Here is a 26,296-nt window from a genome sequence, read left to right as displayed (position 1 = left end):
TTATAGATAATTTGTTATAATGTTTTCAGGATTCAAAAAGAGATCCATAGATTAGAAGTACATTTGAATATTCTTCCCCACCCTCAGTTATATTTTCAGTAGAAAGCTTAAAAAGCACACATCATGAAAATGAATACAAACTGACTCACCCACTCACCATTAACTCCTTCTTTTAGGTATATTCTATGCTATATGTATTTACACATTGTGTAATGCTAATCTTAGGAGCTCAGGTTGTTGTAACAGATAGATCAGGTTTGGATATCAGCTCTTTAAACATCTGTCACTTAATGACTATATGACCTTATGTAATCAATTAGGCTTGAATTTTCTTTACCTAAAATTGGGTATAAAATAATACCTGTCTCAGAAGGTTAATGTGATGAGTAAATGAGATACTGTTCAAAAATCCACTAGCAGACTGTGCAATCACTGTTCTCGTTATTGTTTTGTTTTTGTGATCTGTTTTTTCCTTAAATCAACCTTTATTTAGTGCTTCTTGCATTCCAGGCATTGTAATAATACCTTTATTTTCTGAAAGTCCTAATCTTGCAAGGTAAGTGCTATTGTAACCTCCACTTTACAGATGAGACTGAAGCACAGAGGCTAAGTAACTCACCAAGGTCAGCAGCATGTGATACACTGAGTTGACCTACATGGTTTGTCTTTAGGACCCAGGTGTTAACACTTCTCTATGTCCCCTAATATCAATCAATATATATGTTCAACATCCTTTCTAATGGTTTCTAGGTATAAAATGACACTTTCAAAGAAATACGAAGAACTTCTTCCCCTCTTCGTTTTACACATGGGATTTTAAAATGTGATCTTCGCAACCTGATGTTGTTAAAAGAATTTTTTTTTTAACATTAGAAGAATAACACACACCTGCCTTTCTGGATTTATACATTGCTTTCGAGGGCTTGCAACTTACTCATCATCTATATCTCATGACTTACTCATCATCTATGTGTTTATGTCTGTAAAAATCTGTCTTTACAATTTTATTTAATAGTAAGAATATGCATAAAATTAATATCCTATATATAAATAGCCTCCCCTCAATGTAAATCTTGGGATTTTTCTTCTGTTAGAACACTAATGTGGTACAAGGCTTTGGGTTTTGTTAAAAAATAATAAAACCAAAATTATTTAGTGCGAAAAAAGATCTGTCTTTACAGTTTGAACTTCTCACCAGACTTATGAGACCTGTTGGCAGTGGCTTCTCCGTCCCCATGAGCTCACAGCAAAGGCAGATTCATTATGCTCCAAAGTCAGCGTTTTCCTCCTTGCTCCAAAGCCTTCTCTTCTGTCTGGTTCTTGGGCTGCCCAATTATGAACCTTTAGAGTCAGTCCATAATGATTTTTTTGACTCTGCTTCCTACATTTACTTTTTCATCAAGTTTTGTTTTTTCTTTTCTGTGATATCTTTCCCGATCACCACAACATGTGCGAATGAGTGAAGTGTAATGGCTAAATGAACTATTTTAATCTACTCAAATTATAGTTTAGCATGGACAGAACACTTATACCAATATAGATTGTTATTTCTGGAGAAGATATATTTCTCTTTTTTTCTGTAACAAAACCTTCTGTTTTCTTTCACAGACCTTTGACAAATGTTTCCTGGGCTCGTCAGAAACAGCAGATGCTAATAGGGTATTCTGTGGTCAGATGACTGCAGTTTACCTCTTTAGTGAGGCTCTTAATGCAGCTCAGATTTTTGCTATTTATCAGCTGGGCCTAGGATACAAGGTACTTTATGTGCTGTTCCCTGCTTACACAGTGCTGGTTGATCTTGATTTGAAGGTGGTGGTGCATGGCGCAGCTTACCTGGGTTACTGACTGTATGTCAGAGTAATCAGGGGTTCCACAGGGAATTCACAGGAGTCCAAAGGGTCCTATTTTTTTTTTTGAGGGAAATATAGTAAATATACCTGTCACATGTGGGACAGTAGCTCAAGTTTTTAGAGAGAGGGGAAGGGAGGGAGGAAGAGAGGGAGAGAGAGACATCAATGTGTGGCTGCCTCTTGCATGCTGTCTACTGGGGACCTGGCCCGTAACTCAGGCATGTGCCCTGACTGGGATTTGAACTGGTGACTTTGGGATTTGAACAGTGGACTTAGTGCCAGCCTGCTGACTTTGATTTGCAGGCTGGCACTAAGTCCACTGAGCCACACCAGCTGGGGCTTGCACAGCTGAGTTTTCAATAGTTGCTGTGATAAAAAAGCAAGTACCATGGGAAAATCAGTGTAAAACAGGAAATGAGGGTGAAGTATGAAATCTGATTCCAAAGTTGGAGAATTTGTGCAGTGACAAGATGCATATACATCCCCTTAATAATTAATTTAATGAAGGAAACATGTTTTTTCCATCTTGTACCATAGTTTTTTTCAAATGGCTACTAAATTGTTAAAATCTGAAGTTGTTTGGATCTAACTACTTAATAAACAAAAATGTTTAATATTTATTTTGGTCTAGAGTGCTATAAAAATTACTGAGATACTAAGAATGTCATGAAGCAAGAAAATTTAGGAAAATTAGGTTAAACTGTTGGTCTGCTTCAGTTTTAGGGAGCCATTTAGTGTTTGCTATGCTCCTTTGAAAACGAAATCAACTTTGAGTTGATTTACTTATAATTACAGTTAATAAAGTATACATATATAAAATTACCATGTGATTGAGCACTTGTCTGTGTATATATCCAAAATAATTGAAAGCAGGATCTGGAAGAGAGATTTGTGCTACTCAGGTTCATTGCAGCGTTGTTTATGATAGCCAAGAAGTTGAAGCAGCCTGTGCACGGACAGACGAATAAAGAGAATGTGGCACAAACATACCATGGAATATTATATTCCGCTTTAAAAAAGAAGGAAATCTGTCACATGTCGCAACATGGGTGAATCTTAAGGTCATTATGCCAGTCACAAAAAGACAAATACTCTGATTCCACTTACACGTGTTACAGAAAGTAGTCAGACTCAGAGAATCAGAAAGTGGAATGTGGTTGCCAGGGAGTGGGAGGAGGTGGAGGTGAGAATTTCAGTGGGTATTGGGTTTCAGCTTGGCAAGGTGTAAAAGGTCTAGAGATTAGTTGTGCAGTGTACGTACAGTTAACACTATACACTTAAAATATTTAAGACGGTAAATTTTATGTGCTTTTTACCACAATTTACATAAAGATGCAATAAAGACAAAATTCAGTGAAAAAAGAGACATGATACACTCGGGGGGGGGGAAGATACTACCATTTACATTTTTCTAAATGCAAGATTTTAATGTCAAGTTAATTTGTTTTCCATTATGTTTTAAACATGAATTCAGTCCACTTCAGAAGTAATTAAATGTGTATAGTTGATAGCGTTAGGAAAGTGATTAGTGGTATGCTCCTTAAATTTTTATATCTTTGATGATTTGTATCTGGATTTTCTTTTTGTGGCACTCTACCTTAACTGTTCTCCTTTTTATTCTCAGGGTACATTTAAATTCAAAGCAGAGAGTGACCTGTTCCTTGCTGAGCATCACAAACTTTTATTGTACGATGGCAAACTCTCTAGTGCCATTGCATTCACATACAACCCGCGTGCTACCGATGCCCAGCTTTGCCTCGAGTCATCCCCTAAGGACAACCCTTCCATTTTCGTTCATTCACCCCATGCACTCATGCTCCAGGTAGTAGCCAGAATCTTTTAAGAATACTTTTAATGGTAAATTTTGATGTATTAGTGATGTGTAGTTGGTAGCTTCTGTTAAATACGTGCAGTATAACATTTTATTGTCCCTGCTATGCTTATTTTTAATTGTTTTGGAAAAGAAATCACTGGAATCTTTATGGTGTCTTCTATTTCCTAAGGATGTCAAGGCAGTCTTAACGCACTCCATCCACAGTGCTATGCATTCGATTGGAGGGGCACAAGTGCTGTTTCCGCTTTTTGCACAGTTGGATTATAGGCAGCACTTGTCTGAGGAGGTCGACTCGACTATATGGTGAGTGCCTTTCCTTTTGTCTTTAACTTGGTGTGAGTTATTGTCATCATCATTGAGCTGCAAATGTTATTACAAATCCATATCAAAAATAACAGTATGAATTTAAATTCTTTATCAGTCGGAAATATAGAAGCTCTAAAAGTTTTTTATAAAGTTAGAAACGGTGATAATGGATTTATCAGAAATACATTTTTGTCTAACATTCTAATTAAAACATTTTAAATTGTTATTTGGCAGTGATTTATTATGGGAATTGAGCTTTTCATATTTGTTTTTTTAAAAAATATGTTTTATTGATTATGCTATTATAGTTGCCCTGTTTCCCCCCCTTTATTCCCCTTTGCCCTGCACACCCCCTCCCACCTACATTCCCCACCCCCTTAGTTCATGTTCTTGGGTCATACATATAAGTTCTTCGGCTTCTACATTTCCTATACTATTCTTAACCTCCCCTGTCTATTTTCTACCAACCATTTATGCTTCTTATTCCCTGTATTCTTTTTCCTGATTCCCCCCCTCCTCTTCCCTGCTGATAACCCTCCATGTGATCTCCATTTCTGTGATTCTGTTCCTGTTCTAGTTGTTTGCTTATTTTGTTTTTCTTTTATTTTTTTTAGGGTTGGTTGTTGATAGTTGTGCATTTGTTGTCTCTGTTCATATTTTTGATCATTTTTGATCTTCTTTTTCTTAAGTCCCTTTAACATTTCATATAATAAGGACTTGGTGATGATGAACTCCTTTAACTTGACCTTATCTGGGAAGCACTTTATCTGCCCTTCCATTCTAAATGAGAGCTTGGCTGGATACAGTAATCTTGGATGTAGGTCCTTGCTTTTCGTGACTTTGAATACTTCTTTCCAGCCCCTTGTTGCCTGCAAGATTTCTTTTGAGAAATCAGCTGAACTCCTTTGGAGGTAACTGCCTCCTTTCCTCTTTCTGCTTTTAAGATTCTCTCCTTATCTTTAATCTTGGCTAATGTAATTATGATGTGCCTTGGTGTGTTTCTCCTTGGGTCCAACTTCTTTGGGACTCTGAGCTTCCTGGACTTCCTGGAAGTCTTATTTCCTTTGCCAGATTGGGGAAGTTCTCCTTCATTATGTTTTCAATTTCTTGCTATTCCTCTTCTTCTTCTGGCACCACTATGATTCAGATATTGAAATGTTTACAGTTGTCCTGGAGGTTCCTAAACTTCTTATTTTTTTGAATTCTTGTTTCTTCATTCTGTTGTGGTTGAATGTTTATTTCTTCCTTCTAGTCCAAACCATTGATTTTAGTCCTGGTTTCCTTCCCATCACTCTTGGTTCCCTATTCATTTTCCTTTATTTCACTTTTTATAGCCTTCATTTTTTCATCTACTTTGCGACCATATTCAACCAATTCTGTGAGCATCCTGATTACCAGTGTTTTGAACTGTGCATCTCATAGGTTGGCTATCACTTCATTGCTTAGTTGTATTTTTTTCTGGAGCTTTGATCTGTTCTTTCATTGGGGCCATTTATTTATTTATTTATTTTGTCTCCATGTGCCTGTTACGTAGTGAGGGGTAGAGCCTTAGGTGTTCACCAGGGCGGGCAACCCAGCTCAGTGCATTTGGACACTGTATGTGGGGGAGGGATCTGAGAGGGAACAATGCCACTGGTTCAGTTCTCTGCTGGCTTTCAGTCACTTCTCCTGCTACCCACAAGCAAATTGGTCCCTTCTGGTGCTGATTCCCGGGTGGGTGAGTTTGTGTACATTTGAGGACCCTGGGGGTCTTTCCAACCAACCCTCCTGTGAGGCTGGGGGTTTCTCCTTCTGCCTCAACCCCCACAGGTGTTTTCAGTCAGAGGCTTTGAGACTCTGTTTCCCCCTGCACTGGAACCCTCAGTTGCACAGTCTGTCTTGCTCCCCAGTTGTTCCTCCTAGTTTATCCACATGCAAATGTGGCACTGCCTGGTCCACCAGCTGCTACCTCGCCTACCCTGGTCCTCCAGCCACTGCCTTGCCACGAGTCCTCTCTGCCCCGACTGCCCATCTCCGCCCCTCCTACTGGTCTAGATGAATATTTCTTCTTTAACTCCTTGGTTGTCGGATTTCCATACAGTTTGATTTTCTGTCAGTTCTGGTTGTTTTTTGTTTTTAAATTTGTTGTCCTTCTTTTGGTTGTGCAAAGAGGCACAGTGTATCTACCTACGCCTCCATCTTCACACTAATATTTGTTGATTGCATGTAATTGAAGTCTAAAAATTTTGATGATGCTATATATGATTTACCATATTTTTTGGACTATAAGACACACTGGACTATAATACGCACCGAGGTTTTAGAGGAGGAAAATAGGGGAAAAAAAAGAAAAAGCCCTACTCCACCACCACACCCGCCACCGTCCCCCCCCCCCCCCCGCCCCAGCCAGTAAGCTACATTCAGACTATAAGACATGCCCCCATACCCCCATTTTCCTCCCAAATTTTGGGGGGAAAGTGCATCTTATAGTCCGAAAAATACGGTAATTTTTTGTTAGATTGTATATTTGGCACATTTTTCTCTGTTGTAGTGTTGAGTCTAAAAGAGGCAGAGACTTAGGAATCTAGGGCAAGTTATGAAACTTTGGAGAGGATGTCTAAATGAATTTTTCATGGCTCTATTTTGAAACTATTTATAGTAAAATAATTACATTTAATTTATTCCTTGAGTAATTTAAAGGAGTTTTGCATTCTCCCGTTTTGAAAATAATTTCTCTGATTTCTGCTTTGATATATAATTGAGGTCTATTACCAAGGTATATATTTGATAGTGTAATAATTTTTTCCAGATTATTTTTAGAGAATAAAGTGAATTTTTAAAGTAATGTATCACATCTCAGTTATGTTGATTTTAAAAATTGAAAATGATCCTTGACACATATTACTAACTTCATAAATGTTTCTTTGCATCTTTGTTCTGAAATCTTTGTTACAGGGTTTAGTTATTTTTTCCCTTGGTTACTGTATTTTTAACTTTTCCACGTCTTTATTGGAATTGCTGATAGTTAAAGGCAGTTTTGACTGCCAGTCATGTTTTCTCTTTCTTTGTGGGAAACTCTCAGAGCCTTTGAGAAGGTGACAGCTGAACTTAATTACTTCATTCCATTTCCACTATCTCTAGTAGAAGTTGTGAGGATGGAAGCCTGGCTTTTCAGTTTTAAGAGTCTTGACCGACTACTGAATTCTGATTTTCCTATTGGGATAATGAACACAATTCTTAACTTAGTGTTTCAGGATTTCACTTTATCTTCAGCTTTACTTTCTTATCTTCCTCTTTATGAGCCCTTTGCTCCCTTCAAAGTAGGCCAGTCGGAACCCTAACGCATTTTTAGAATTTCTAGCTTAACCTCTTTGCTCCACATATCTTCCTCTGTTTGGCCTCTTATCCTTCAAAGTTGAGTGCGCTGGCTGATCTACGTTTGATCGGTTCTTCAGAGCCTTTATATACTTGTGTTAGCCATTTTATTACTTGTTTTTGGTCATTGCCTGTTTTTCTCTACTTGCGCATGTTCATCATATTGTTTCTAAGTAATTCACTTACTAACATGTTGGCGATAAAGTCCAGGAAGTAAATATTTGAGTAAATCCTAATCTTACAATAAAATTCTGGGTTAGAATAATGCTGAGGCAGTTTTAATAGAACTTCAATTTCCTTGAAATGGAGAACTTTTCTTAAGATAAATGATAGACTTCATCTATCTTTTTTTTAATAACATACTTTTTTTTTTTAAACCATAGTCTTTTTTTTTTTCTTCTTCTAGTTCAACTTTGCTGGCTTTTATCATGGAATTGTTGAAGAATTCAATTGCCATGCAGGAGCAGATGCTTGCCTGCAAGGGCTTTTTGGTAATAGGATATAGTCTTGAAAAGGTAAAGTATGAAATGCTTTTTACATGTTTGATTCTTAATTTGCAGGCCATGGACTTGGTCTCCTAAGTGGCTGAGAAATTCTGTCTGTAAGTGTCTCCTTGGTGATGTAAAATCACCTAAATGAAAATAACCTTCTGTCGTTTTACCTTGCCCCCATTGCTTTATTAGAGAAAAGTGGTTAAGTCTTATGGCATCTTTAACTTTGAGCATAGCCTGTGGGCCAACATTTTTCTGGTACTGACAACCTTTAATTTACTTACCCTGCTTAGTGATGTTAGTGGCCTCTGAAATACCTTTCTTTGCAGTCTTCCAAGTCCCACGTCAGCAGAGCAGTGCTTGAACTTTGCCTTGCGTTTTCAAAATATCTGAGTAACCTGCAGAATGGGCTGCCCCTGCTCAAGCAGTTGTGTGATCACATTCTTCTTAACCCAGCCATATGGATTCATACCCCAGCCAAGGTAATGCGAATATCGATTTTGTTTCAGTGTCTTCAGGTTTTTGTGCTTGCGTGATCATTGAGGATTTTTTTTATCCTTTTGTGTGCTATTATGTAAGATATCAGGGGATCGCATTTTTTGACTGAGCATATTTTTTAGGTAAATTTGCAAGTCATACATCTTTTGTTTCTTTTTTGGTAAAGCAGTATAAGTATTTTTTTAAAAAAGAGCTATAGTCTTTATTTTCTGCTGATACATTAAATACAATTTTATTTCAGAGAGACTTTGATTTACTAAATATGAATCAAAGCTGGACGGTTACAGTATAAATGTAATGTTTCTGTGACTGTAGTTCTGTTCTATTGCAAATACTCATATATATGTGAATATGTTTTTATTCCTTAACTCACTGAACTCTTTCCCTCTTTACATGCATATACCTTCCACCAACATGATGAATTCCTGAGTTTAATTCCTAAGAACAGCTGAAATGTCACCCTTTCTTGAAGACTTCCATGATATACTGGTCTCATTTAATCATTTTAATTTCACATTAATTCAAACTATTAAATAGATTATATTTGTATACAATTTGTTTAGTACTGTAACAATAAACCAGTTCTAAGTGAATGGGTAATTGTGATAAAGTATATAAATAAAATTTTTGATAAAACCTAATGTATTAAATTGTCCTAAAAATATTAATAGTGGTATTGTTAAGGAGAACTTGAAACAGAAATTTTTATTAAATTGCATAATTCCATCTGTCTTATCTGCAGTTTTTATTACAAGTTGTATTACTTCAAACTCATTAATTTCCTCTCTGCTCCCTCCCTCTCTCCCTTTGGTCCACTTGCAGTGTTTCTCATTATTTAGAATACCACATACTTACTCTAGTTGTCAGAAAAAAAATGTCTACAGACTTTTTGTGTTTCTAGAGTCATAGTATCTTATTTTCAGCTGGTCTTTTCAAATGTTAAAGAGAAAAACAGCTGCTGACTCTGATTGCCATTTGGAAATAATCAAAGGAGACAGCTGGAGGTTGTAGCTTTTTATCTGGGGGTTCAAATTTGACCTCTTTCTCTTCTGTGACCCTCAGTCTTATTTCTTTTCAAGGATTGTTTCAAGTTACTTTTTAAACCTTTTACTAGACACTTCTTTGTCTTACTAAACAGCATATTTGTAAGGCTTGGGGTCTCTTTTGATGTGGTCAAAAGGCTTTTATTAATACTTGGTTGTAGGGAAATGTTTTTAAAATTTTATTATATCATTTCCTTTAGTTCCTGGTATTATTACACTTGGTTTCTTACCTTTTCCTTGTTAATAATTTTCTTTAATTTCCTCTTTAGAATTTGCAGTTGATTTAGTAATATTAAACTTTCCTTCTGTTTTAACCGTCTGCTTTATATATCTATGAGGAGTTGTGTTTATTTTTATTTTATTAAAAGGTAGTTATAATAAGGGCAGGTCCAAAGTTTGTTCGATTTGAAGGTCATGAAATTTTGGGAGGGAGGAGCTTTTTAAGAAAAAGAATAAGACAAAATGCATACAAAATTAGGGTTAGGGTCTTGAAGGAACCTGTATGGATGAGTTGGGCATCAAGTTTGAGCTTCATTAGTTTTTGGTAAATTCACCTGGTGACCTAAGTTGAGGATATGGATGTATGAATCAAACTTTGCCTTTGGAAAAGGGTGCTCACAGTGATTTAGAATATCCATTTATCTTTGATCTGCTCAGCTACAGTCTTTTTGGTGACCTCACAAAGAGAGGATTATCTGGTATGTAGTCTTCCTTCATTTGAGTGGCTGCTTCCTGCTGGGCATATGGAATTAGCGGTGAACAAGAAAGATCTAATTCCTGCCCTCATAGCGTTTTAGGTCTAATAGAAAAGACAGTTGTTAACACGTATTTTGTAGATTATTAGATCATATAATGTGTGTGAATGAGGAAAGGTTTATTCATAATTAGTATATGAATAATCTCGAGGTCTCCATTCTTAACTCAATGTGTTGCTATTAATTCCTATCCAGTTTTCCGCATTTTTATCATTTTTTGGCCAGAATTACCGTATGTTTTTAACATATCACTCTCATCAGATCATTTCTGAGCCTTTAAACTTGTAATGCTTTTCCACTATTTTCATTATAAAGTTATCCTTTTTCTAGCATGAAGTTATCATGCTAATTCTGCTTTGTAGGCTTTCTTACTCAAAAACTCAGTTATCTTCAAAGGCTAGGCAGGTACCAAAAGGTTATCCCAGAGCAGTGGTTCTCAGCCTTGGCTGTTGAGATCAAGAGAGGTTTTAAAAATCCAAACCAAGAACACAACCCCATCCCCTCCACCCTAGATTCTGATTTAATTGGTGGGGATGGGGCCTAGGCATGAGTGTTTTTAGTGTACGGGCTGCCAAGGCAATCACCAGGCATCAGTGTTTTTAAAAAACGCTTGTCAGGTATTTGAATGCACAGTCAGGAATGAGGAGCATTGTTCTAGATCTAGGGAAACCTTTTGTATCATTTACCATTATTTTCTGTTTGAAATTTCCACTTCTGTCTACCTATCCTACTACTCAGCTTCAAAGCCTACCTTAATACCTATGCTATTAGTGAAGATTTCCCTATTTTAGCTTATCCTATAATAATTTCTCTAACCTCTGAATTCATACTATTTAATAGCTCTACGCCACTCATTTTGTAATTAATTGCATATTGCCTCATAAACTTTTTTCAGTAGCTGTCTTTATCACTTGTTTTTTTCACTTAAATTTGTGTGTATTTTTTAAACTCTTAACTGGCTTTCAGCTACTGAGGGACAGTATTATACCATCGTATTTCCGTAATAGAGTGCTTTATATAGAGGTGGATGTAAGTGTTTTCTGGACAACTGAAATAGCATGGTTAAGAATTTGAACCATGGCACATAAAGTGTTAAATCTTCAATGAAAAGGAAACTGGGACTGTTTGTTTGAACAGCAGTAGCTACATCAAAATACTGCTCTTTTTTCAGCAAGTCACTGGATTAGTGTGTGTATGTGTAGTTTTCTAAACTATAATCATCTTCTAAGCCTCCATTTTAAGTGGTTCAGAATCGACCATTCTTTACCATTTACAGTTAGTGATTTACTCCCTAAGTTATTTAGCCCTGATTGTTTATTTATCAAGCAGCTGGATGGTAGGCACTTCATTTTCTCTCTGAAGAAATCACCAGGTATCTTGCAGGGTTAAAAATGACAACGTCCTCCGTGTCCAGGGAAGGTAACGTAAATGCTCAGTTGTAAATGATCAGGAGTACTTTGGCCACGGGAGTACATATGCTCTACTTTTGAAGTTCACTTTATAAAGTACGTCCACTACCCATGAAATGAAAAATTTCTTGATTTTGACATTAAAGTGGAGCAGGGGTTTTTTCAGCCAGTGCTGCAAGAATTTTTAGAATATGCAGTACCTGACTAGTCAGTTAGGGGCAGGACCTCTTTTCCCTTTGACTGTTAAATTTAAAAAATGACAACAGCCAACATGACAGTAGCTATCTGATGTGAATGAACCAAAATTTTACCTATTTTTTTTGTCAGGTCGGCAAAAAATGTGATACATTTTTTTTAGTGTGCCATAGAACTTTAGTAATTACTTTATGTGTGCCATGAGATGAAAAAGATGGAAAATCACTGAAGTAGACCAAAAACACTCTTTATGTTGTTTTGTTATAAATAGTATAGTTTTTGGTGAATTTTAGAGCCATAATTTGAACTTTTGTGTTTGGAGGAAATGTGCAGTGATGGGGCACCACTTAGTATTCTGCTTTGTCTCACATATTAAGAGCTTATATTTTGAAGTTAATAAGTTCTTATGTGTTTATTTAGATTATTTAGGAGTAAGATTAGTAGAATCCTTAATTGGAGGAGAGGTATGATAAACCTAGTCATGCTTACTAGGTTTATCACACTAGACTATAATGTTATGATTACAATCTTTATAGTAATGAACAGTTATAATAGATTGTATTTTTTATAGTAAGTATTTCTTATGGTAGGCTTTATATATTTCTGTATGTTTCTGTATGGGTTTGTTTCTTTTGATGTAATTTTACTTTTTTTTTTTTCAGCTGCCACCACTTTTCTTTTTTCGAGGTTTTCCTAGCTTCTAATTTTCTCCAAAACAAGAAAAATTTCTAAAACCACCACGCATAGCATTAGTAATTTTATGAAGTTACACATGTTCATGAATAGATGCTGATTGCTGAATGAGAATCAGTTTTTTTCCCATAGAATACTAGTGCTGCAAAAATTTGATATACTTAGGCATGTTTATGTTATAATGCTACTGTAAAGGAAGACTTTATCTGGTTTTATTTTATAAGGAGTGCGTTTTTGTGTGAGTTTCAGTGGATATGTGTTACTTATTAATGTGGAAGTTATTATCAAGCTCAGCATCTTACTTTTTGGAACAAATACAGTCCAAGTAAAGCAGCCTGAGGGCATTACTAGAGATGGATAAGATGCTGTTCTGCTCCTTTGATTGAAGCTCCTCATTTGGATTCTCTAGGTTCAGTTGACACTCTATACTTACCTGTCCACTGAATTCATCGGGACTGTCAACATATATAATGCCATCCGGAGAGTCGGAACGGTGCTTCTCATCATGCACACCCTGAAGTACTATTACTGGGCAGTGAATCCTCAGGATCGCAGTGGTATCACCCCAAAAGGATTAGGTATGTTTCCTGTGTCAATATATTATGTTACATATATGGTGACTCAGGATTTTCTTTCTTTCTTTTCTTTTTTTTTAACCAACACTGTTACAGTATAATGGAAGTTTTTGTAAATTTCATCATAGCAAAATTTTCTTTTAATCTGTTGACTATATTGATGTTTGTCCTAAATCGTGATCACCAAAGGTTAATAACTTGCTACTTTTATTAAAAAAATGCTACTTTTGCCGGTGTGAGTTGTTTTGGGGGCAACTATGACCACAACAGTTGTTTCAAGTCACTAAAAACGAGAAGAACATCTACATAGCAACTGGCGTTGATGCTAATGCCAGTTGTCACAGTGAGATCATTGAAAACAGTGTTTTTGGGGAGATGGATTTTCTTCAGAAGTAGGGAATAACGAAATCACAACATTTCAGCCATTATTTTCCTGTATAATCAGGAAACTAAATGACTCGAAGTGTAATGTTCATTCATAATGTCAGGAGTTCATGGAAGGGGTCAAAATAAAAATTTTGGCAATTGGCTCCTTTGATTGTAAGTATTGCAAAACCTGCTTCAAACTGCCTTACATCATAAAAGGGAGTTAGTCAGCTTGTGTAATCTGGCCGTTTCAGTAAAACTTGGTGCCTGGCTCAGAATATGGCCCTTGGCAACCATTGTCTCTTTCCATTTCCAGCTCTTCTGTGCGGGCTTTTTCCTGTATTCTCTCCCTTTGTAGTGCCAAGCTGCTCCTTCACCTTCACATCTTCACAACTGTGAATCCGGCAAAAGACCATCTGCCTGTATCGAGCATTTCCAGAAAAAGTCTCTTTTAGTGTTTTTGTTGCTCTTTGGCTCTGATTGCATTATGTGCCCATCCGTGTGGCAGGTATTCATCAGCTCGGCCAGGCACTGAGGCCCTTCCCACCTCCGAAACACATGATCTGAGAGTGAGGATGGGTTCAGTCCCTTGATAAGAATTGTGGGACGTTGCTTGAAATTGGGAACCAGATGCTGGAGAGTCAAACAACATCCATTCTGATTGTACTCACAGGCTTTGGCTGTTCAGTGATACAGAAAGATAATATTTCATATTTGTACAGTACTTTTTTTTTATTCCTTTCAAAATAAGCTTGATGTATTCTCAGAATGTGCTGTCTACAATTTAGAAAGCTGTGAGGACACACACAAGTAACATGATCTCTTTGAGCTGGCAAGGTTGTGGTGGATCTAGAACGAGGTAGTAATTTCCCAACGACTATTTAATGGTGCTGTCAGTGTATCATGTACTGCCCTGGGCATTGGTGTTTTATTCTGGCCTTGATTTTGTAATAGATCAGTGATGTTGGGAAAGTCTCAGACTTCAAGTGAGAGAGATGGACCAACTTTATGATTCTATTGTAACTCTGTAACCTATTCTTTGTCTAGGAATTGTCATGTGGAACACATTTTAAACAATTTTCTTCTACTTTTAATTGATCTATTCAAGGTCATGGTGGTCTTATGCTTTGGTGGTCTAGGAACTAGTTGTAAATAATGATTACGGGGGGAAAAATTGCAGAAAACAGGTACTCACTTAGGATCTTAGAACAATGGGTGTTTGGTTTCAAAGCTTTCTGGGAATTATATGTTTGAGACATGAAAATTGACTTTAATGTGAGCCATGTGTGACCAAGGACTTGCTCGAGAAGAGAAGTCAGGGGTAGTCAACATAATGTTTCACTTCTTCATGAGTGATACTGTGTTGAGTTGTGCTTTTTGAGATTTTTGGATTTGTTTACAACAACGGTAACAGTAGAGAAAAAGGTTTTTTCCTACTAAACTCACATAGAAGTTTGGATTTTTCTTTTTCTGGTAAACTTATGTTGCCATAGTATCATTGTGAGAGTCTTTTAAAACAAAATATAAGTGCCTATTATTATTGAATACGAATTTTGTTACCTCACTTTTATGTTTTGAAATTCCTTTGATATTATTTAAAGACTTCTTCGTGGCAGCTTGAGCAGAGCCGACTTTGTGTAATTGGAGCATTATGTATACACTTGTGTCTGCAACCGAAGGCTGGTCTTTCTAGAGCATAAAGCTCTGGAGGATACTGACCTTTATATTCTTATAAATAAGTGGAAAAGCTATTGGGAATGCAAATTTTATACTTAGCTTTGAGGTCTTTGAAATACTAAGTATGTGTATATATATGTATTTTTTTTTTAAAGATGGACCACGACCTACTCAAAAAGAAATACTTTCTCTAAGAGCATTCTTATTGATGTTCATTAAGCAATTAGTGATGAGGGTGAGTTCATCTCTATTATCCTAAAGCATGTGTGTATTGTAACTTGTAATTTCAGATAAAATACAATCTTGGTTTATTTGCTCTGTTACCAGGGTTACACATTGGAAAACACTTTGAAAGATACTCATTTTCATGTTTGTTTTTTGATAATTGTGATAGGTGTTATATGAAAGTCTGTAGCAGTTCAGGTGTGCTCATTCTCTCATTAAGCAGGCATTTGCTGTGTCTGTTCTGTCCCTGGCACTGCTTGATGCAGCAGTCAGCAAAGCTGCCCAAGGAGGTTTTAGTTGTAGGGAGCCCTTATATCTGACACTCATGTTTAGAGGAATAATTTTCCTGTATAAATATACCAGATAGGTGTGTCAGGCTTTAGAAATGATACTATAGTTTGTCTAATTTCATTCTACTATAGAGGAAAATTCAATGTTATTTTTAAGGAAGGTGTTTTGGTTTATGTTGTAAGATGGCAATATATAAATGTATTTGTTGCCAATGTTTTATTCAGTGTTTTTTTTTTAAAGATTTTATTTAGGTTTAGAGAGGGGAAGGGGGGGAGAGAAACATCCATGTGTGGTTCCCTCTCAAGCGCCCCCAACTGGAGGCCTGGCCCACAACCCAGGCAATAGCCCTGACTGGGAATCTAACCCGTGACCCTTTGTTTCTCAATCTGGTGCTCAATCCACTGAGCCCCACCAAACAGGGCTTATTCAGTATTTTTTATAACATTTTATTTCTTATTCTTTACAATTTAATGCTTTATTAACTGTTATGTGATGTTATAGTAAGTTGATCTAACTTTTCATGTATATTGCAGACTCATATATTTTCATTTATTTAAAGATTCATCTTTTAAATTGACTTTATTATTGTGTTTTTGTTTCTTAATTATTTTATTGTTTTTTGAGAGTGCAGCTTTGTTTTATGGTTAATAATTGATAGACTAGGTTGAAAATTTCATACTGCATTCATTTAGAAGCCCACTCTTTTTCCCAGTGAAATTACTTCTTAATTTTTAGTGCCTAACATTTTAACTTGGTAATTTTAGAAACTTCATTTTACTTTCCAAATTTAGTAGGAAAAATTAATAGAAAAGCTGTCTTCCGTATTTAGAGGAGTGATGGGTATGGATAATATTCTTTTCTTTATCATTAATAACTATTTTTTGCTTGCTTACTTCAGGATTCTGTAGCTTTATTAAATAGGTTATCATATTATATAAGGTACCAAAACCAGGATACTGATATCAGATGTCTTTTGACTTCTGTAGTCTTGAAAACTATGTCTTTAGGGTGGCCCTCGGTTTTTATTTTAAATTTAGTTTCTATTATTGCATTATAGCATGTAATTTTTGTAATTATGACATCTGACCATGTTGACGAATCTTATGTGTATAATTTCCATTAAAAAGTTTTTTAATATGCAAATTTAAGATACTGTTCATGTTTTTAAAGGATTCTGGAGTAAAGGAAGATGAACTACAGGCCATTCTTAACTACCTACTCACTATGCATGAGGTAACATTTGAATTTTATGTTTCGGGATTTCTTTTTCTTTAAGCTGTATTATAGGGGTTTTTTTTAAGTTAAAAAGTTGTCTTTCATTAATGATACATCTATAATGGGGAACAAATATATCTTGGAACTAACTATTAGCAACCTTCATATAAATATCCTTTATGAACACAAGGCTCAGAGAAATACCATGAAAGCCTTTAAAAGTGTTAAAATTAGACCTTAACTAAACTAATTATGAAGTGTATCAAAGAATACTTTTAGTGCATTTCCAGGAACCAGTGTAACAAATGGAAAAACAGGTCCCAAAAATGACTAAAAGTAATTGGATTTTAAAATTTGCAAGACACAGTCTTCCTATTGATTTTGCACAATCAACTACTGTTAAGTTAAACAAGGCATTTGTAATGGGGCTTAAAATTGTGTGGTTGAAAAGCAGGTTGATAGGTATGGGTTTTTTTCCTTTATTTTTTTAGCACTGGTGAAATGTAATATATGCAAGATATAGTCTAACCAAATAATTTAATTAAATGTGTTTTAAATAAGTAAATTTTGGAAATTGGAATTTCATATAAAACAGACATTTTCAATATTTACCTTCTTATGTTATAATTCATGTTTTGTTACTTAAGTATCTGCTACAGGATGAAATAATGCCTTCTTTAATCATTAATAAATGAGAGATATTGTTGGGACCCATTTTTGTTAATTGGGGCAGAAAAGAATAGATTAAATTTCTTGATGGGATTATATTTGGCTCAGACATTGATGATTGTGATCTCTTTTTACTGTTGAGTTGGGCATTCTGTTTTTAGATTTTTTTGATCTAGTCTAACAGTTGAAGAGTTCAGTTGCACTTCCTAGTAATCTTGTTGTTATGTGATTGTGATATTTATTAACCTTAAGGGACAAAAGTAATTCATAAAAGAGAGACTGCAAGTCACAGTGACCTTGTCTTTTCTCTGAATCTGTTCGGGGATCTTTGAGTTCCTTCAAATAACACTTTTCCAAAGTCTCAGTGCCCCAGCTGTAGATTACTTAGTTAGCATATGGAGGATTAGGCCCTCAAGGAGCTGCCATGAGTTCAAAAGCAGTGAATGGAACCTAGATGCAGGGCAGCAGAGACAACCAGCTGCTGTTCCCCTTACCTCTTCGGGGAGTATTGCCCGAGTTGGCCCCAACAATAAGCATACATACCGAAATATTCAGCAACGGTTGTGACGAATTTTCTTGAATTTTTTTAAACTTCAGAATTCATATATGATCCTGTGCTGTTCTGTAAAGGTTGGCAAGTTACACAACACACACTAGTATGTTAACTCAGTGACCATTCATTGATATCTATATTTTTAATGCTGAAAACAGATAATACGTGAGAACCATCCAATCACCATTTCCCAAAAAGCTGTCTTTTGGAACTAGTTTCTTGACAGGGCTGGCGAACAAAGCGGTTCAGGTCGGTTTTAGGATGTGGTGCATCGTGTGTTGCCCCCATGCTGCTGCCAGAGTCCCTGCATCTGCTATCTGTTGAAGGCTCTGCTGTCTTGCTATAATTAAAAGAACAATGTAGTTCCCCCAATTTCTTGGTGTATAAATCTTCCTTTAAAAAAATCATGTTAAGTCAGGTCAATATCTATAGAATATGTTTTAGGAAATCTTGATATAGTATAAGACAGGGGCCGTATCAGCCTCGCAGTTGCCTTCAAAGGGCCGAATGTAACTTTAGGACTGTATAAATGTAACTACTCCTTAACTAGGGGCAGGGGGCTCGGTGCTGCCGCCAGGTAGAAACAAGGTGCCGGGCCAGATAAAACAAGGTGGAGGGCCGGATTCGGCCCAGGGGACTTGTGTTTGCCTCCTGTGGTATAAGAGGCATTTTATTTCTTTATTAAGAAATTATTTGACTGTTTGTTTTTGTGTACTTTCAGTTCTACAGATGAACATATATATATAAATAGAACCAATTTGTTAAAACAAGTATATATTATATATGTCTACTTATTTTTTGAAGTTGAAATTTGTTGTTTTAGAAGTATTCAGTGTTCAAATAAGTTATTTTTTTCTATCTTTAAAATTTTTTTCTTTAATGATTTTAGGATGACAATCTAATGGATGTCCTACAGCTGCTTGTTGCATTAATGTCAGAACATCCTAACTCTATGATACCTGCTTTTGACCAAAGGAATGGGTTACGGTAAGAGAGTTTAATGTATCAAGACTTTCAACATGTTTAATATCAGTGATTAGTTGGAAGATGATAGAGTCTTAGATATGCAAAGTATTACTGGGTCTTTTTTAAATTTAGTTATTAAATTTTGAAAAATTTACATAAAGCATATTTGAAGTCTTAACATTTTAAAATAATCATGTTTCTGCTTTTTTTCTGAGTGTTTATGAGGAAGGAAAGGCTGTAATGAATTTATTGAACTTTGCCTATTCTCAAGTTTGGTATTATACTCAAATTCTGTTATACTTTGCTACACTGAAATCTATAGACTGTGGCTGAATGACCTCAGACTTTTTTAAAGAATTAGATTACTTTGTAATTTTTGAGGCTCCTATATGAAATTTACTTTCACATTCGTCTTTTAAGTCTTTTTACTTTTGTAAAATGTATGTTATTTTTGATTATCACTCATTGTCGTTCATTTCCCTGTTTTCTTTTCCTGATGATGATGTTTCACAAATATAAATACGTGCTACCGTTAAACAATGATTTATTTGCATCGGTGTAAAAAATGTTGGTCATCTCCAAAGACCACTAATATGCCTGCTATTCCCTCAGAGTCAGCTTTATGCTTTACAGTTTGCATGTGTACATGCATGGAAAAGTTGCCATAGTTTCTGAATATTCCAAATTGTTCTTGTTTCTTGGTTTTCAGTGAAAGGAACAATAGCTAGCATGAGACAGAAAAGTTTTCTTGTAATACTTTACTTTTTAGAGCAGTTTTATATTCACAGTAAAACTGAGAGGGAGGTGCCGAGATTTCTCATCTACCCCCTGCTCCTGCAGAGATATAGCTCCCCACCCTCCTCATTGTGAACGTCCCCAACCACAGGGGGACTGCTAATGAACCTGCATTGACACATCATAGTCACACACAGTCTATGGCTTACTCTTGGTGTTGTACATCCTGTGGAGTTTTGACAAATGTATGATGAAATGTATCTGTAATTAGGGTATCATGCAGAGTATTTCCACTGCCCTAAAAATTTCCTGTGCTCTATTTATCTTCCTCACCCCTCCCCTCTCTCTCCAACCCTATCTCCATAGTTTTAATGTCTTCATAATTTTTTCCTTTTCCAGAATGTATATATACTTGGAATTATACAGTAGCTTTTTCAGATTGGCTTCTTTCACTTAGTAATATCCATTTCAAGTTCCTCCCCGTCTTTTCATGGCTTGGCAGTTTATTTCTTTTGGGGTTGAATAGTATTGTTACTTGCATGTATACAGTTTATCCGTTTATGTTCTGAAGGACATCTTGGTCGCTTGCAAGTTTTGACAATTGTATATAAAGCTGCTTAAAATGTGCATGTGTGGATGTAAGTTTTCAACTCCTTTGGGTAGATACCAGTGAGTACCTAAGTATTTCATTTTGGGGGCACTAATGTAAATGCTGTTATGCTTTTAATTTCACATTACACTTGTTTATTGTTGGTACATAGGAAAGCAGTTGACTGTCATATTCTACAACCTTGCTGTAATAGCTTTTCAGTTCCAGGATTTTTGTTTTCTTTATAGGTGGTTATGCCATTTGTCAACCAAGTTTTATGTGTTCCTTCCCAATCTGTATACTATTTTTTCCCTTTTCTTGACTCACTGCATCAGCAAGAATTTCTGGTATGATGTTGAAGAGGAGGGGGTGGGGGGGCATCCTTGTCTGGTACCTGATCTTACCGGAAAAGTTTCAGGTTTCTTCCCTTTAAGTGTATGTTATCTGTAGGTTTTTTGTACATAAGTCTATTAAGTTCCCTGTATTCCTAGTTTAGAGTTTTTAACATGAATGGGTGTAGGATTTTAGCAAATGGTTTTTCTATATCTACTGATGTGATCAGTAATTTTTCTTATCTGTTCATGTAATAGATTACATTAATTTATTTTCAAATGTTGGCCTAGCCTTGCATACCTGGGATAATAAATCTCACTTAGTCATGGAATATAATTCTTTCAATACCTTTTTTTAGATTTGAATATTTTTTAAGGATTTTTTTTCATCTTTTGAGAGATACTGGTCTGTGGTTTTCCTGCAATGCCTTTTTCTGGTAATGGTGCCTTATAGAATGGGTTAGGAAGTATTTCTTCTGTTTCCGTTCTGTGAAGGATATTGTAGAGAATCGGTTTAAGTTCTTTCTTAAATGTTTGGTAGAATTTACTAGTGAATCCGTCTGGCTTGGTTCTTTCCATTTTGGACCATTATTAATTATTTATTCAATATCTTTGGTAGATACAAGCCTATTCAGAACATCTCTTTTTTTCTTCTATGAGTTTTGGCAGATTGCGTGTTTGAAGGAATTGGTCTCTTTCATCTAGATTACAGAATTTGTGTAGAATAGAGTTATCGTAGTGTTTTTAAATTATCCTTTGTATGTCCACGGGATCTGTAGTGATAGCTCCTCTTTCATTTCTGATGTTAATAAATTGTGTCCTCTGCCTTTTTTTCTTAAGCTGACTAGAAGCTTATCGATTATATTATTATTTTAAAGAACCAGCTTTTGGTTTTGTTGATTTTTCTCTGTTGATTTACTATTTTCAGTTTTGTTGGTTTGTAGTCTATTACTTATTACTTACTTACTTCTACTTACTTTGGATTCAGTTTTACCCACTTTTTCTAGTTTCCTAGGGTGGATTACTGATTTAAGTTCTTCCCTTCTAGTTTGTGCTTTCAGTGCTAGAGTTTTCCTGTAAGCATAGTGTTTGCTGCATGGATTTTTGTAAGTTGTGTTTTTGTTTTAATTTAGTTGAAAATAGTTTTAATATTTCTTGAGATTTCTTCTTTGCCCTATATGTTATTTAGAAGTGTGTTGTTTAAACTCCAGGTATCTTGGAATTTTTGTGGCAATCTTTCTGTTACTTCTAGTTTAATTCTACTGTGGTCTGAGAGCAAACAGTATATAATTTCTAGTCTGCATTTGTTTAGGTGTGTTTTCTGGCCCCAAATGTGGTCTACTTGGTGACTGTTCCATGTGAGCTTGAGAAAAATGTATACTCTGCTGTTGTATGAAGTAGTCTATAGGTCGCAGTTACGGTATGTCCAATTGACTGATGGTATTGTTGAATTCACGAACGTGCTTACTGATTTTCTGCCTGCTGGGGCCTGTCCATTTCTGAGAAAGGATGTTGAAGTCTCTAACTATGATAGTGAATTCACCTATTTCTCCTCACATACTCTTACACTTTATTGTTAGGCACCCGTATGTTAAGGATTATCATTTCTTCTTGGATAATTGCCACATTTATCATTACTTAATTCCCTTCCTTATCCTGATAACTTTACTAACTTTGAAGTCTTCTCTGTCTGAAATTAACATAGCTATTTTTGCTTTCTTTTGTTAAGCATTACATGGTATATTTTTCTCCATTCACTTACTTTTAATGTATATGTTTCTTTATATTTAAAGTGGGTTTTCTTTAAACAATGATTTTTTAAAAATATTTTGTTTATTTTTAGAGAGAGGGGAAGGGAAGGAGAAAGAGAGGGAGAGAAACATTGATGTTGGAGAGAAACATCAATTGGTTGCTTCTTGCCTGCCCTGGTGGGGGACTTGGTCTGCAACCTAGGCATGTGCCCTGACTGGGAATTGAACTGGTGACCTTTATGTTCCCAGGCTGGCGCTCAGTCCAGGGCTAAACTGGGCTTTTGAAGACAACCTGTAGTGGAGAAGTGTTTTAAAATTTTATAAGTGTATATTAAATTCACCCATATCTTACTTGAAATTAGATTTATAATATACGACTGTGAAAAAAATTTACATATATTTGAAATGTTTTCTTTTGAATAATACACTTGGAGTAATTTGTTCTTTAATTCATTCAGCGTTATCTATAAACTTTTGGCATCAACAAGTGAAGGAATCAGAGTGCAAGCTCTCAAGGCAATGGGCTATTTTTTAAAACACCTGGCCCCAAAGTGAGTATGCATGAAATCTAAAATGAACTGTAGTATATTACTTACTTATTTGGCACTAAGTCTTTTCTGTATTTTTATTCAGAAAATGCTATATAAATTTAATCTCATTTCTACACATTAAAGATAAAGTGGGGACAGGAGTATGTTATTTTTAATGAAAATTATTTAAATTTTCTATTTTTGTTCAATATGGGAACACATTTGTATAAATTGAATTCTAGATGCAATGAAGACTTCGTTTCAGGTGACTTGTTCATCATTTCCTTTCTCTGCACTATAAAAACTACCACATTAACTTGGATGTTTGTCACGTAATGTGTTCTGCTACATGTATAATTAAAAACTGAAACTTCCATTCTTTTCTCTTAGCTGGATGCAGACATTCATATCTTACCTGTTGTTCCCTGTACCGGGATTGGTTTATTATGAAAAATAACCATTTTGATGGTAGAAAAATATTTTTAAACTGTGCTGTTTCTGTTGAATACCTGACTGCCTGTAAATACAGTTTTATTCTAACAGGCACAGTCACTTACTTGGTTATTATCTGTCACAGTTTCCATGTGACAGCAACAGTGTTGAATTGTTGCTGCAGAGACCATATGGTCTCCAAAGCCAAAAATGTTACTATCCAGCCATTTGAAGGAAAAAAAAAAAAAGACAAACCAGGTGTAGAATTAAATTTTGTAATTCTTCAGTTTCTACATTTTTGCTTGGAAGTTTAGTTTTGATGTATTTATCTTCATGGTATTCATTTTCTTAATTTCTTATATCTCTTTTGCCTTTTTCTCTGCATTGTTTTCTCTTTAACCACTTACTAGGCTTTAGATTATCATCCATAGTAGAGCTTAGCTCAGTGCTGACAAAGAGTTGCTCTGATGTTTTTGGTGAAGATTTTTGCTGTGTTGTGGCATAGCTAGTCTTATACTTTTCTTTTTTTAATTTTAGCTGTGCTTATATTGTACTTTGTATTTCTGTCCTTAAAGATTTTGTAGCCTTTTAAGTCCTAGGTCAAAGAAAGTTGGGAGAGTTACCGAGTTGGAATTCATTGGTAATGTGAAAGCCACTTTTGTGTGTCCATCGTTCATGTAAAATAGTGCATACTGAGACTGTGCGTTTGAGTCTTCCTTTCTATGTCATCACAGAAGAAAAGCCGAAGTCATGCTTGGACATGGGTTGTTTTCCTTGTTAGCCGAAAGACTCATGCTTCACACAAATTTAATCACCATGACCACATACAATGTCCTGTTTGAGGTAGGAATAGTTAGAATTTGATTTCACGAATTTCTTATGGAAATGCCCATGTAATTGAGTTGATGGCATATAGATGAAATAAGATCGTTTAGGTTTGAAGTACAATTTTGAAATTAGACATATAAGTGATATGTGGCTGCATCTTGATCTATTAATATATGAATTATTAAGCAAGTGGTATTTTTAAGTATTTCCTCCATTGCATTGACTATTTGATGTCTCATTTTATGGTTCAGTAAAAACAGAGTTAAAATGTTGAAATCATTTACTGCAATGCAGAGGATGTTTACTGTGATAATATTGGACTGTATACATTAATGTTGATTGTCATTGTACTTAAAGTTCTTTAACGGTGATATCAGTACAGTGATTGTGATAATACAGTCTATTGTTTTATCTCTGTAGATTCTCATAGAACAGATTTGTACGCAAGTGATCCATAAACAGCATCCAGATCCTGATTCTTCAGTAAAGATACAAAATCCTCGTATGTATTTAAATACTTTTTTAAATTTGTGTTTTTCTTTATTGAGATATTGTGTAAGTTTAAGGTGTTTAGCCTAATGATTTAGTATATGAATATATTGTAAAATATTTTCCACAACAAGGTTGGTTAACACCTTTGTCACTTCACAGTTGAAATTTTTTGTGTGTATGTGTGGTGGAGACTGTTAAGATTATTCTCTTAAAAACTTTCAAGTATACACTACAGTTTTGTTAGCTGTGGCCACCATGTGTCTATGACATCTTCAGAATGTCACCTGGTAACTGGACGTTTGTACCCTTTGAGTGAGCACCTTCACTCCTTGCTCCCAGTCCCACCTTTTTATACTTAAACTGTGAGAAACCTTAGGTTGATGTTGTTGGAAACACATTGAAGAATGTTTCATTACGGGTAGTGATATAATATTAGTTTTATTTGTGTTTGATGTTGAATTTAACTTGAGATTGACCTTAGGCTATGTGGAAATGTTTATATAGAGATTTTGAAGAATTACATGCATAAGATCTTGATTTAATGTGTGCATTACACTATTTAGTAATGTCAGGCTAAATTATGTGAACCATGGGGGTAGCTTTCATCTTGAATTACTGTCAACTTAAGAATACCAAGTTCGAAATGGAAAACTACCTACTCTGTTGTTTATGAACTTAGTGTGCTTACCAGTTTTTTCTTTTGATACTCAGAATTCTAAAGAACTTGTACACAGTCTACCTTTTCCCCTCTTGCTTTTTAAGATTACTGACATTAAAATAACTGGTTTGTAGAGTTTTGAAATTTAATTACTTGTTTGTATGGTGAGTGGTGTTTATGGAACTCTATTTCAGTATTAGATTTAGAAACACATACCTGTCTCTGAAGTGTAATTTCTCTGAAGAGAAAGAGAGGGAGAGAAACACTGATGTGCAGTTGGTTGCCTCTCACAGGCCCGCAACTGGGGACCTGGCCTGCAACCCCGGCGTGAGCCCTGAGGCGAGCTTTTGCTTTGCAGGGCAGTGCTCAGCCCGCTGAGCCACACCAGCCAGGGCGCCTGTATTTTCTGAAAACCTCACAATAGTGTAGCCTAAAAATCAGTGGCTGTGATCATCATCATTATCATTATTATGATTGTCACCATCATTGTAATTGTTGTTCAGTGGAGAAGTTTTGAATTTTCATTAGAAGAATTAAGAAATTGCTCCCCAAATATCACTAATTGTATGAAGTATCTACACGTTTGCTCTTTTGAACTTACTGCTTCAGAATCACTAAAACTTTGGCAAACGCTGGCTTAAAATTTCTAAATTTTTATTGACTGATTGATTTTAGGGAGAGAAAGGAAGGGGGGTGGAGAGAGGGAGATGGATTTGTTTTTTTCACCTATTTACTCATTCATTGGCTGATTCTTGTATGTGTCCTGATCGGGGATCAAACCTGCAACCTTGGCATGTTGGGACGATGCTCTAACTGATGGAGCTACCTGGCCATGGAGAATTTCTAACTGAAGGGCAGATAAGGAGCTGCCCAGACAAGAACAAAGAAGTTCATCATCACCAAACCATTATTATATGAACTGTTAAAGGGACTTATTTAAGAAAAAGATCAAAACTATGAACAATAAAATGACAGTAAATACGT

General features: G+C 35.6%; 1 protein-coding gene across 3 annotated transcripts in view; it reads left to right on the top strand.

Annotated features, from left to right (window-relative positions):
* LRBA (LPS responsive beige-like anchor protein) overlaps window positions 1–26,296 on the top strand; it is a 503,590-nt gene that overhangs the window by 58,616 nt on the left and 418,678 nt on the right. For all 3 annotated transcript variants that reach the window (XM_053911800.1, XM_024569215.3, XM_045202618.2), the window contains exons 9-20: window positions 1,609–1,755; window positions 3,475–3,672; window positions 3,854–3,987; window positions 7,751–7,859; window positions 8,165–8,317; window positions 12,838–13,006; window positions 15,202–15,281; window positions 16,733–16,795; window positions 18,889–18,986; window positions 22,831–22,923; window positions 24,069–24,177; window positions 24,583–24,664. In XM_053911800.1, coding sequence (XP_053767775.1) covers window positions 1,609–1,755; window positions 3,475–3,672; window positions 3,854–3,987; window positions 7,751–7,859; window positions 8,165–8,317; window positions 12,838–13,006; window positions 15,202–15,281; window positions 16,733–16,795; window positions 18,889–18,986; window positions 22,831–22,923; window positions 24,069–24,177; window positions 24,583–24,664 — 1,435 coding nt within the window. The remainder of the gene's footprint in view (window positions 1–1,608; window positions 1,756–3,474; window positions 3,673–3,853; window positions 3,988–7,750; window positions 7,860–8,164; window positions 8,318–12,837; window positions 13,007–15,201; window positions 15,282–16,732; window positions 16,796–18,888; window positions 18,987–22,830; window positions 22,924–24,068; window positions 24,178–24,582; window positions 24,665–26,296) is intronic.

This window comes from Desmodus rotundus, chromosome 9 (assembly GCF_022682495.2).
Source record: "Desmodus rotundus isolate HL8 chromosome 9, HLdesRot8A.1, whole genome shotgun sequence".
NCBI lineage: Eukaryota > Metazoa > Chordata > Mammalia > Chiroptera > Phyllostomidae > Desmodus > Desmodus rotundus.
Note: the sequence above shows the minus strand (reverse complement) of the source record. Positions and strands in the feature narration are given on the sequence as shown.